Source organism: Catharus ustulatus, chromosome 3 (assembly GCF_009819885.2).
Source record: "Catharus ustulatus isolate bCatUst1 chromosome 3, bCatUst1.pri.v2, whole genome shotgun sequence".
NCBI lineage: Eukaryota > Metazoa > Chordata > Aves > Passeriformes > Turdidae > Catharus > Catharus ustulatus.
This window is the reverse complement of record NC_046223.1, coordinates 12897862-12910938: the sequence shown is the minus strand read 5'-3', so window position 1 is coordinate 12910938 and position 13077 is coordinate 12897862. Positions and strand designations below refer to the sequence as shown.

At 40.8% G+C, this 13077-nt stretch overlaps 1 protein-coding gene across 4 annotated transcripts in view; it reads left to right on the top strand.

Annotated features, from left to right (window-relative positions):
* The window catches only part of MAP4K3 (mitogen-activated protein kinase kinase kinase kinase 3), a 67699-nt gene extending 56923 nt beyond the window's left edge, over positions 1-10776 (top strand). For 3 of the 4 annotated variants that reach the window (XM_033054233.2, XM_033054232.2, XM_033054231.2), the window contains 6 exons: positions 724-895; positions 2921-2989; positions 3103-3195; positions 4751-4821; positions 7237-7292; positions 9371-10776. In XM_033054233.2, the coding sequence (XP_032910124.1) occupies positions 724-895; positions 2921-2989; positions 3103-3195; positions 4751-4821; positions 7237-7292; positions 9371-9458 (549 nt within the window). In that variant the 3' untranslated portion in view covers positions 9459-10776. The remainder of the gene's footprint in view (positions 1-723; positions 896-2920; positions 2990-3102; positions 3196-4750; positions 4822-7236; positions 7293-9370) is intronic. The other variant, XM_033054234.2, reaches the window with a different exon arrangement.
* Positions 10777-13077: the final 2301 nt, after the last annotated feature.

Sequence of the window (13077 nt, the reverse complement as noted above, 5' to 3'; positions counted from 1 at the left end):
TCTCACGTTGACTTCTAGTTATCTTGTAGTGGCTTGTTAAGAATAAGTATTAGCCTTTTCTTGATTTATTAGACTTTTCTCTTGGTTTCTGTTATATTATAATGAAAATAACTATTTAAATGTATCATGTATTAACTGACTCAAAATAAAGTTTGTGTTTTTGGGGATGCACTTCAGTTAGAGAACCAAACCCTTTTCTCGTGAACATTGCCATTCAGTTGCACCACAGAAAACTGAGGCTGGCAGGCTGAGACATGGGTTAACAGTGGTCTTGTTGCCATACTAGAGAGAAGGTGACCATTTATTCTATGTTTTTTTACACTGAAATGGCCAGAAATGCTTGTTATCTCCCCACCTGACCACCTGAAGAGACAGAGCCAGGGTGGACTCATGTTTATAAAAAGGCACCTGCTGTAACTCGATCAGCCTGGAAGAGAAGGCTTAAGAGGCTCAGTAGCCAGGGAGAGCAGTGATGAGCACTCTTGTTGTCTGTGGGCAGCTGCAAAGGACACACATGATAAAAGACACACTATTTTATTTTAACTGAATTGGCATGAGATGCTCCAAGCTTCTTAACTTAGGCCTTTTGTATTTATCAATTCCTGTTATCTGAGGAAGTAAACCTAACATTACAAAGTATGTCATAGAATTTACCTAATATCTAATAGTAACTCAGACTATGTTTGTTTCCCTTCTAATACCTATTTTTGCTTATTCATCTAGCACATAGATTTTCCAGTACCTTGTCCACTGAGATTGTTTGAAATGCTGGTAGTCCCCGAGCAGGAATTCCCTTTAGTTTGTGTTGGTGTCAGTAGAGGAAGAGACTTCAACCAGGTGGTGAAGTTTGAGACTGTCAACCCAAATTCTACCTCTTCGTGGTTTACAGAAACAGGTTTGTATGCTGGTTGTCATTGCATTCTGAAATGTTCTTCTGTTATAGCTGAAGCACTAAAAGGTAGGCTTCTCTGAGGAATCAAGTGGTTAAATCATTATGGCTAAGTGATAATTTTGAATTCTCTGCTTAGAGGGGTGTCTGGTTGAACCTGCTTGCACATGCACTTTTTTCTGATGTTTCTCTTTGTTGATTGGATTCCTTGAGATTTTTGGTATAGCAGAGGATGGAGTTATGGTTTCTTGCATTTTCATAAATTAGGCAGCACTTGATTATCTCTTGTGCTGTCTTCTACCCTGGCACCGTGACTTCTGTTTATTTAATAGGTTCTAGTAAAATTGCATTCTGAGCAATTCCTTTTGACATCTCTGGAAGATGTTTGGCTTTCCTGCAATGTCCCACTATGGTTAGAAGTGGTGTTATCAGCCTCCTGCTGAGATAGAGCATTCTTCTGGTGTTTATGGAAAGCACTACTAGCAGGAAACCAAGTGCCTTCCCATCACCAGTGTGGCCACCATCTGATCAACAGCAGAAATTTTCTTAAGGAAGTGTGCTAAGAGTTATTTTTTTAGAGTTGCAAGGTTGCCCCCTGAACAGTAAGGAACCATCTCTAGTCATAACTTGAAGGTTCAGAAGCAGTAAATAGCTTTGGTTTTGCCTGTCATGAAACCCTTGTTGATTCATGATGAATTTGTACATAGCTATGTGCTGGCAAATATGTGTGCACAAGTCGAGATGAGTGTGTGCTGTGGAATTCATTAAGAATAACAGTTTCTGCCAGGAAGACACCCACTGACCTTCCTGCTGCTGGAAAGCGCATCAGATTTTAACACAGTTTAAAGCATAGTTAGAATACCCAAAATGAGCAGTGGATGACCAATTAACACACTTTCCTACTTCAAACAATGCATTTTTTTTCATTCCTACCTGTTAACCGTGTGACTTTATAGCACAGCCCGTAAAAGAACCACACTGAAGTGTCCTGTTGTCATTTCTCTCTCATTATTGACTGCGCTGGTGTATAAATACAAGAGTACTAATCCCTTCTCTGTTTGTTTTTTGCATTGTGCCTTCTACACTTAGTTAATTTCCTTGAATTACTTGTGTGTTCTCGTGTTGTGTCTATGTTGTTGTTTTCTCCTATTTTTGTAGCTCAAATTTAAACCCTTTTGTTATATCAACTTATTCCTGTCCCCTGCTGGCAGGACAGTAGTGATGCAAGCATATTTTTATTTTTTATAATTTTAACCAGAAACTGCTTTTGTGTTATAGGTAATGTGCTCTAATTTCTCATGTCTGATGGGTTTACTGAATTTCTCTTTGCTATATGAATGATGCCTACATAATCTGGCAGTAATGTTGAATTAGTAAGAGCTGCTTTGTATGTAGCTTTAATGTTAACAAGCAAGTGGACCAAAACTACACTTTTCTTTTGAGCTGACATGTCCACTAATCACTTGTGGGTTAAATACACAATTGCTGTGAGGGAGACTGCTGCAGCTGTAATCCAGAAGAGAAGAAAATAGCCCTTCTTTTGAGGGTTTGGAGAAAGAAATAAGCCCCTATTTTTGGAACATCTGGGGATGGAACACCTGCAGAGAGCATCAAGAATTAAGTAGTAGTATATAAATCTCTATCAGGATTTAGAAATAAAGATAGAAAAAAAGTGCAGTGAAACAGCATAGTGTGGACAGTCACATATATCTGCCTTTTTGCAACAGCAATATTCAATTACACCAACAGAATAAATGGAGAACAATATACATGTCAATTTGCTTTTGTGACATGGCTCAGAAAAGGCTGAGTAAATCCATATTTTAATATTATAGCTTCAGTTTTCCTGTCACAGCCAACATGTCATATAAGTGGACATGCATCTCTAAGAGAAGAGTAATGTCACTGGTAAGATGATGATTTCAAGTAGATAAAATAGACTAACCCTTCAAAATGTCTCAATCTCTAGAACTTCCATTTCAAATTTCATGTTAATTTGTGTTATGAACTAACACTGTCACTTTTTTATAGACACTACAGAGACGAGTGTTGTCCATGTAACACAGCTGGAGAGAGATACCATTTTGGTGTGTTTGGATTGTAAGTTTAATATTAACTAAAAATATATGTATGCATATACATGCATACCGTCTGCAAATTAGGTTCTATATTGACAATAATCCTTGGTTAACATATCCTTATTTATTGTCTAGGCTGCATAAAAATAGTGAATCTGCAAGGCAGGTTAAAATCCAGCCGCAAACTCTCATCGGAGCTCACGTTTGACTTTCAGATTGAATCAATAGGTAAGCTGGGTTTCATTACTAGTCTTGAATATCCCTGTAGGTCACAGTTGGGCAATCACCATCTGGATGAAATTTTAACAAGAGCAAGTGGTGGATTCTGCATCTGGGATGAGGTAGTCCCATTTACACGTACAAACTGAGGGATGAGAGTCTGGAGAGCAGCTCTGCAGAAAGAGATCTGGGGGTTGGGATTGATAGCAAGCTGAAGATGAGTCAACAGTGTGCTCTGGCAGCCAAAAGGTCATGGCCAGCAGTAAGGACATGGAAATTACATGAAGCTGTATATGGGAAAATTCAGGTTGAATATTAGGAAAATGCATTTCACTCAGAGGGTGATTGGTCACTAGACTGAACTCACCAGAAAAGTGGTTGCAGGAACAAGCCTGTCAGCTCATGCAGCATGTTGAAGATGCTCTAAGTGATCCTTCCAACTTAGATCTTCTATGATTAACTTGTTCAATGTTACAGTAAAGAATTAGGTATGTTACCTGTGTAGTCTTTGGCATTTGGAACGCTACCTCACACATTTCACTTTGTGTGAGAAGACTCAGTGAAAGGTTCAGCATGTACTTTTCTAGGAGCAATTAGAATGGAGTAATAATCCTGGAGTCTTCTTAGATTAAGCTAAATTTTTTGGGAGTACCATGGAGACTTCTAGCCTCTAAGGGAATACCTTAACACAACCTACATAAACTCTCTGAATCACCCATGCCTAACTCATTTTGCATGTGTGTTTTTGCAGTCCATTTTTGTAAAGCAGCTCAAAGACTAAATTGCGTGATATGTCACAGGTTGCATAAATTGTTTCCTTGTGTAGAATTTAAATGAAATAAATTTGTGAAACAGAAAGAATAGATTATTTTGGCAATTCTCCAGTAATTACATACCTGGATTGCACTGCCCGCTATTGAAAGAGGGGTAGGAGGGATGAATGGTAGCACCAAAAGAGGAGGAACAGCGGGTTCTAAAATCCTCAGGAGTTGCAGGGAATTTATTTCTGAGGAGAAGCTTTAAAGTTTCAGGCCCTCCAAAGAGAACCTCCCACAGAGAAGAGGACAAGAAAACATTGCTACTGAAAATTGTACTTTTATGGCTCTTGATGGTTGGGAATGGGGGGAAGGAAGGATTCAGTGTACTGTAGTCCTCACCCTGCTTGTCACAAATGAGCTTCTGGTGGCCTACACTGTCCTGGCAGTGTCTCCAAAGACACTCCTGGAACTTTTCTGTTAAAATTCCATATATATATTGACTGCAAGTATTAAAGGGATTTCCTGTTCAAAGAAAATTACACATTTAGTATTAGACATTTAGAACATTTTCTAGTTAGATGGAAATGTTTTTAAACCCTGCTCATTAAACAAATAAATCTATAAATGCAGGTACTTATGAGGCAGATTCAGTGATTGCTGGGAGACATTCCACAGTCTGAGTGGGTGGATGTCATACAATGGAACATATATGTACAGATTTCTAAACTACAGTCTTGTGCTTTTGGCATTAAAAGCAAGAGTTCAATTTATGCCTCCAAACTCATTCCAGTGTTCTTTCTTACTAGTCTGTCTACAAGACAGTGTGTTAGCATTCTGGAAGCACGGCATGCAAGGAAGGAGTTTCAGATCAAATGAGGTGAGTGCTACATTGTTCTTCAAATTCTGGCTTCTAATGTAAACCGTGGAGGAGAAATGCACAATGCTGTTGTCTGAAGAAGAGCGAAACGTTTCAGCAACTTCCTAGGTTACACCTAGAAGCTGGAGTCTGATTCTAAGCTTGTTTCATAAGCTATAAAGCATTGGTAGAGCTGTACAAGAACCCCCTCACATCTAACAAGCAAAGCACAAACAACAGACCGGACCAGGATATCCAAGCCTTATTCTTGGTAATATTAATCTTCACCTTAAATTGCTTTGAAGACCGCTGTGAGTTCCTTAGCCTCTCACGTATGGGTGCAAAAATTTGGGCTTTACCAGTGGTTCCACTGCTAAACTTTAGCTTTTTGTCACAGTGTCAAATGAGTTGCCTGATGTTTTTCAGTCTCTTCCATGTTCTCTTGGGTTACAAATACTTCGAAGAATTGCCCAGCTTTCGCAATAAATATTTTTCCATCTTCAGTAGAAAAATCCCAGATTGACCTAAACATGGTTTGTTGGTTTTTTTCCCTAAAATCTCCTTGTAGTCCCTATTTTAGCCCATGTGATGTGATTTATAGTTGGAGTTAAACCATTATAACTACCTTCCCAAATACAAATACCTACAAATACCTACCTACCTTGCTGCAAATCTTGTGTACTGTTAGTGAAAATACTGTACTTTGTAGGAATTTAATGAGTCTTTTAATTTGGTTGTAAAATAATATTTACAGACTTTACCATCTGTTCATCAGTATTTCACTGGCTGAGAAATTGAGCTCATTATGGCTAATTGTATTTTAAGGTACACATTCTGTCACACCATGCCAAGCTTAGATTGTTCCACTTGCACAAAGCCTTTGCAAGTCGGTGCTAACAGTGAGCCTGCTCTGTGTGAACCAAAGGCTGGAGTCAGACTACTTCTTATTTCCAAGGTGCAAATGTTTATTTTGGCGTTTGTGCATTGCTGTACCCATTGGTGCTCAGTGGCTCTGCTCCATCTGGGAGAGGCCATGTCCCAGGGTGCTGCAGCCCAAATGCATGCATTTTTTTGTTTATGTAAAGCATCGGGGACACAGGCTTGCTTTGTTGCTGTGCAGCCAAAGCCAGAACCTAAATGAAGAACTGAAAGCAGAACTGGGCTGTTGACATAAAGCAAGCCACCTAAAACTTTTTCTCTGTAGAACATGTATAGGGTAAACTTTTAAGCCTTTTTAAATTTCTTACCCCTTCTGGCTGTCCCACTAGCTGCAGCTGTTAAAAGAAATAAACCTATTTTCTGCTGTAATATGAAAAGCCTTCAGTGCCAGGTTCAGGTCTTGACCATATATGTTACTTCTGGGGAATTTTGTGCTACATAATAGATAGGAAATTGTTGCATGGGACAAAAATGACTTGACTTAACTTGCAATGTTTTTTCTTTGAAGACGTCTTTAGTCCAGATTCCCTATTCTGATGCAGTTGGCGTAACTGAGGATGACTTGAGCTGCTTGCTAAGTTATTTCCTTCCACAGCTGGGTCCTTCTGCAGTGGTTTGATCTAGTGTAAAAAATGAAAGAAGGAACTGTGAATTCTGACACAAGAAGCTCAAAATTTGGGCAAAGATTGTGTAGCCTTAGCCTCACAGAAAGCAGAAATTAATTTTCTTAGAAAAGTGAAGGATTTCATTGCCGTGAATTGAAATTCTCTTGCAAGTTCTCTGCACCAGAAGTAAATTCACGAAGTCAGCTAACATTACTAGGATCTGGGAAGGAAATAAGAATGTCTGCTTTCCCCAAGAGTGTGAAATTTAGCTGTGTAGAAGAGAAGTTTTGTAAGCAGTGCTGCCTCTTTGGCATATGCACTGGGCTGTGGTTGACTTCACTGATGAGTATTGTTTTCTGAGTGCTTTGATATTCATATGATCATAAAGATGTATCACTCAAGTACAATTCACCAACAGAGAACACAGGTCTGTTGCATTTGTCTGAAATGTCAAAAGATGAAGTTTTCTTTTTGCAGTGGACATGAGTACCAAAGATTAGATTATGTTTCTCTGCTAAGATTTTCAGAATGTGGACTTAATGCATTCTTACTATAATTCAGCATTTCAACAAAATGTGTTTTATGTGTGGTTTGCCTCACCCATTTATGGATAACCAGTCCAGAGTGACGCTAATTGCACCCTATCTCTTTCAGCCACAGCTGGTAAAGAAAATTGCACTAGTAACTCAAGTACCAAGCTGCTCCCCACTGTTGTGCTTGCAGTTACTACCAGAGGAATTAATATAATGTGAGAGGAATTACAGAAAACTTTCCTATCTTAGTTAAAAGTGATAGTTGCATTATAATCTCTATTGGATTTTGATTGGCAGTCAGTTGGTAATATCAGTCAGAGTCACTTCTTAACATGTAAATATTTGTTTTTATTGTCTAGATCACACAAGAAATTTCTGATAATACAAGGATATTCAGGCTTCTGGGATCTGACAGGTAAGATGTGAAGTAAACAGGCCATACTAAAATAAAAGAATAATATATGTTCTCCTACCTTGTAGAAGTTATTTTTGCGTGTTTCTTGCAAGTTCTTTTTTTAGGCATCTTAGACATTCCTTTGTGTACATGTCTACCTTCCAGTCCTTTGCTTTTTCTTTTTCTTGAATTAAAAAAAAAAAATCCTCTAAAGGTGTTTGTACTTCCAGAAGTATTCAGCCGTGCAAGAAGCTCTTATTTGGCTGTAGTCAAAATCTCCAGGAGTGTTTTCCTTTTTGTATTGTAATTCTTTTGTTTAATTTGGTGAAATCTTGACTTGCAGATGTTCTGCTGCAGTAGCTCATAAAGATCTGTTTCTGGAGGTAAATGCAAAAAATACTTTAAAATTTTAAATATCTCACTTTTATCCACAGAAATAAAATCTACCAGTTTTTCTCTCAATGGGACAGTTCAGGTCTTGTAAGAACTCTTGATAACTCCCAGTGTAGCTCTTCCTTGGCATCACCTTTCGGGACAGTAACACCCTGTGTGTGACCCAGCTGCTGTTTTAGGAGTGTCACTGACTTCCTCAACTTTCTCTGCCCTGATGTTGAACTTTGTACTTCTGTAAGAGCCACAGGAGCAGCAGCTGTTTTGTCTTTAGGGGAGTGCATGCTGATGTGACAGTTTCACCAGTAATGAATTCACAAGAACTGCAAAGATTAACTTTTGAGAATTGCCTCTGTCTTACGCTGCTTGCAGCAAACCCACGTGGCATCTTAGGACAGCATTGCAAAAAATTGCCTTGTGAAAATGTCCTCTTCCCCAAATATGGTCCCATCTATTTTTGGCTTGCTCTGATAGTTTCTCAAGTCTAAGACAATCTTTAATGATTTGGCACTGCAAAAAACATTAATTCCAATTTCTTCACATACTCTTTTCCTTGCAGCTCTGTCCTATTTTGTGCTTGAGCTGCAAAGCCTTTTTCCAGTAACACAAATTCTTTCCTAGGCAGTTCATAAGAGCTGCTTTTTGGAGAACCAAAAAACCCGATGTCAGTCTACTAATAAAAGCTTGTGTGATGCTTTCTCCTCATTAGCAGGGAACTGCCTCATGGCATGAGGTGTCATTCCCTTTGTGGAGCACATTGAGTAGAGGTCAGGTTTTTTGAACCATAGTTTTGCAGCTAGCAAACTTTGCTGCCAGAATGCACAAGAGATGGATTTGAGTTTGCCACACTCTGCCTTCATTTCAGGATGTTTGTGGAGAAGTCAATCATGCACATCCTGGTCTATTCAGTTTTAGCAGTTCTTGCCTGATGAAAAAATTTTAAATAGTTTGTGAAACAAAATTGTGACAGCTAATTTCTCTTTGAAGACAAAGGTCTGATCTAGGGCATCCATTACAATCTTTGCAGTTGCAGGTCCGTGTAACCCAGTCTCTTGTCTCCAATGCTGGCCAAAAGTGGGTTGCAAGAAAAAATAAGAGAAAGGACTCCTCACATAGCAGTCCTTTCCTTAGGATTCTCTTTACCTGTAAATTTTTGTCTCTGAGACTTTCAGAGCTGGAGGAAGTTTCTGTGGGTTAGGTTACATGGGCTCAGGGATTAACTAGAAATGCTCACGTAAGAATCAGCTTAACCTGTCATTCCCTGGGCAGGGAGCAGACTAACAGCCCTCAGAACTGGAGCCCAATGAATGGGTTTGCTTTGCAAAGCTCCAGGAAAACACAAGTCCAGTAGGGGAGTGGTGGGCCCTTTTCAGCAGCTCTCACTATAAGGATGAGAGGCAACAGGGATACATTGCAGCAGGGGAATTTGCAGCTGGATAAAAGGGATAAACATGGTGGTGAGAATGGTTCGACATTGTGGCAAGAGACCAGAGAGGCTGTGGGAGATCCTTGGAGACTTGGCTGGAGAAGACCCTGAGCTTGCCTTGAGGTTGGCATTGGTTTGAGGGGCTTTTGGACTAAAGGCATCTAGGGAAAGAGAAATGACAAACCAGTCAGATGGATCCTAGGAAAGCGTATTTAATTATACCTAGGGTTGTTTTGAAATGAAGGATCACTTGATATTGTGCCTTTTTTAATTTCCATCTTAGGGTCGTGGTGCTGGAGAGCAGGCCGACGGACAACCCGACAGCCAACAGCAATTTGTATATCCTGGCAGGGCATGAGAACAGCTACTGAGAACAGCACGTGGCAGACAGCTCACTGTGAGAACACTCCTGCTGCAGCAGCACTCATGACTGGCTGGAATTGCACAAAAGCTGCAGTAACCCCACTTCAGTTACTTTATAATTTATTGTGGCATGAGAGGAAGACAAGAATTGTGGTATGGACACAGAAGCATTATAATACCACAGAAGTGCTTAATTTACTGTTATGTGATCTTTGTACATATGCAGTATTTTTCAGTGAAACTTCTTGCTGAAGCCTGACACTGACTTTCTGTAGATAGAGGTCCTCCTGTTAAGTACAAGTGTCTTACCTGTACAGATGTAAAAGTCACTGAGGATGCAAAAATTAAATTGGGGTACTATTATAAGGATGTCTCCTGTGTTTATTATGAAGTGGGATACTAGCAACAAATATAGTACATTTAGCAACACTATTGTATTTTATTATATGTAATTTACTAATATGAATAAATATTAACTTTTAGAAATTGTAACCAAGGCTGTAATCAGATTACAATCTTGTTTTAATTTCAATACAACACACTGGTGTTCATGTTTGCACAATGTATTGAGATGTGATGTATTTAGTCACAAAGGTAAGCTGTGACTTTGTGGATATGACTTGGGCTTCAAAGTTCTTTTTTTTTTTTTGTTTATTTGGGTAGATTTCTTTGTGAAACAAACCAGTTAAACACCTGTATTTTTATATTTAATTAAAACTTTCCTTATGATTACTTCTCTATGCTTGAAAACAATACCTTATGGATGGGTGTCAGTCCCAGACTAGTGGTACCTGGCTGTAATTCTGCAATAGTGTTTGAATTATTAGTGTATACAACGATAAAAAGTAGTTATTACTGTTTGTCTTACTAAATAGTTTCATATCACGATGGAAAGGAGCAACATTCCGCATTGTGGAAATGGCTCAGAGATGTTGCCATTTTGACTTTTTTTTTGGCCTTATAACCATTTTCACACTTTTCTTGATTTTTAGGATGTTAACACATGGCCAAAATTTAGTTACTACCTCATTGAAACAATACAATGGTTACTACACATCACGGGAACTTAGTTTTGATCAGAAGTATTTTTGATTGCTATTTTCCAGTGGAGTGTGTAAATGCCAGGTTTTAAGCAAAATGCACACATTTGACTCCTTTTTTTTGTATATGTTCTTTATATTTTATTGTGATAATATACACTAAAACCAAACTAAATTAAAAGTGATTTATGGCCTGCGTTATTGTTGTGATGGGTAATGCTTTGGAATATGTTCCCTAATGTATATAATGTAAAATAAAATTTTTTAACATGTTGTTGTACAATTAGATTATCACCTGCACTGATTTTCCACGTAAGACTAAAATGGAACATACTGAGTTTTCAATTCTGCTATTAAATGGTTGTGCCAAACACAGAAGCTGGGTGTTTCTGAATGTATGAACAGAGGTTGCTGGAGCTCCCCTCAGTTTGGATTGGCATCAATACCCTTTGGGCATTTGAGCTAAGTCTTTCCAAATTCTTCCTTGTGTGGTTTCTTCCCTCAATTTCCTGCTTTTCCACCTCTGTTGATTGCAAAATTGATTTATTCTTTTTTCAGCAGGTTTATTTTTCTGCCTGTCAGCCCTGAGCTCACTGCTTCTGCCAGCTCCATCCTGGCTGTTCCTTGTCCTGAGCCTCAGCTCAGCCTGTGGGAGGAGAGGTGGTGACACAAGCCCCACTGCTGAGCAGCTGAATTCTCAGAAAAGTGGAGAAGTTGTGTGTGTTTCACAGCACCCTTGTGAAATCCCCAAGGGGGGTTTCCATCCTGCCTCCTGTGGACTATTCCTCACAGAAACTCACTCAGATTTGACAGTGCACTACAGCTGATGTGCTATGAATGTGCTTCCTCCTGGGGGGCCTCTGCAGCAGCTGGGGCCAAGATTTTCAGACCATTGCTGAATTATGGGCACCAAAGGCTAAGGCCTATTGGTTTTTTCTCTGCTCAGGCATTTTTGGTACAAGCATGCATGCAGGGGTGCAGCTGGAAGGGCTAAAAATAAAGAGGACAGGGTAGTGGCATGTGGGAAGAATGGAGCATTTTACTATGGCAATCATGTTTCCAGTCTCTTGGTATAATCAGGAGAGTTTTGCTTTTCCCATGCTGTTCTCCAGCCTCAAAGATAAGGAGTGAAGGGTTCTTGCTCTTTTGAGGAATTGTCCTGTTGCAGGATTTGGGGTTTGTGCCACAAAACTGCCTTTCCCTCATGTCAAGTGGCTTGCCTACTCTGCTGCCAGCTAAGCCCAGGACCCTGGGTGTCTGGTAAGCAAAAGCTCTCCTTTGCTAGACTGGAGTTGCATTGACTAAAATTCCCTTGAGCCATGCCTAGTAGGAGCTTATGACTAGGATCCTGGTGTAGGATTGGGATCAGTGTGTGGCTGACTGATGGGAGCCCAGTCAGAGCCAGGAAACCCCAGCACAGGCACCATGAGGGTACAGCAAGGCCTCTGCTATGGATCACGGACATGGCTCCAGCCTCTGTGATTCGCTTTTCTTCTTCTTAGTCCCTTCCATGCTGACTCCTGGCAATTGGTCTGAGCTGCTGGCAGGCAGGAGAGTTGATGTGACCACAGGATCAGGCACTCACCAGCCTGGCAGCCAAATCTGATCAGTGTAGGGGCTGAGTGTGGGTCTCAGCCCAAACTGAGCCTTCTTACAGGGAACAAAGCAGTGGCATTGTGTGTGCTATGGAACTGCTCCTGGAAGCTGGGATCACAGGGGAATGAACACTGCTTTTATCTTTTGCTTGCCCCTCTCTCCATGCACTGCTGCCTGTCTGTGTCAGAAACTGGATCTGACGGCATAAAAAAGAGGGGGTTCAGATTCATATTCTGCATCCCACAGCCCTTAACTGAAAGCAAGGGCTCTGCAAGGTGAAGCATGGTGCTGGCTGCCTGTAGCTTTGCCACGAGGGGCTGGGGGAGCCCAGCAGTGCTGTGAGCACTGGTGGGGGTGGATGTGTCCCCCAGCCAGGGGACATTTCTTACACCCCACAGCGTTCAGCTTTAGCAATAGCCCTGCTGGGTTTTGAAGGACCGCATAGGAAAACAGCTGGTAAAAATGGAGTGTGCCCAAACCTCTTGCTTCCCTCCAAGGAAACACACCTTAAATACAGGAAGACCTGTGTCATCTACGACTGGTATAGAAGAAGCTGTAGAGATTTGTCTGGGGAGGGAGACACCAGTTCCATCAGGAGCTGTGGACACATCTCATCAGGTCCCATGGACTTGTGTGACTCTGGATGCTTTAGATGGCCTTGAATCCCATCTTCTCCAGCAGGTGATTCGCCAGACTCCCAGGCCCTGCCTTTCCCTTCTGCAACTCAGCAGTGTGGCTGTGTCCTCTCATTCTGTCAGTTGTTGCCTGGAGAAAGAGACCAACCCCATCTGACTACAATCACCTTTCGGGGAGCTGTAGAGAGTGATAAGGTCACTCTGAGTCTCCTTTTCTCCAGGCTGAACAACCCCAGCTCCCTCAGCCGTTCGTCACCGTGTTTGTGTTCCAAGCCCCTCCCCAGCCTCGTTGCCTCTTCTGGATGTCCTCAAGCGTCTACACGTCCTCCCTGAACTGAGGGGCCAGAACTGGACAC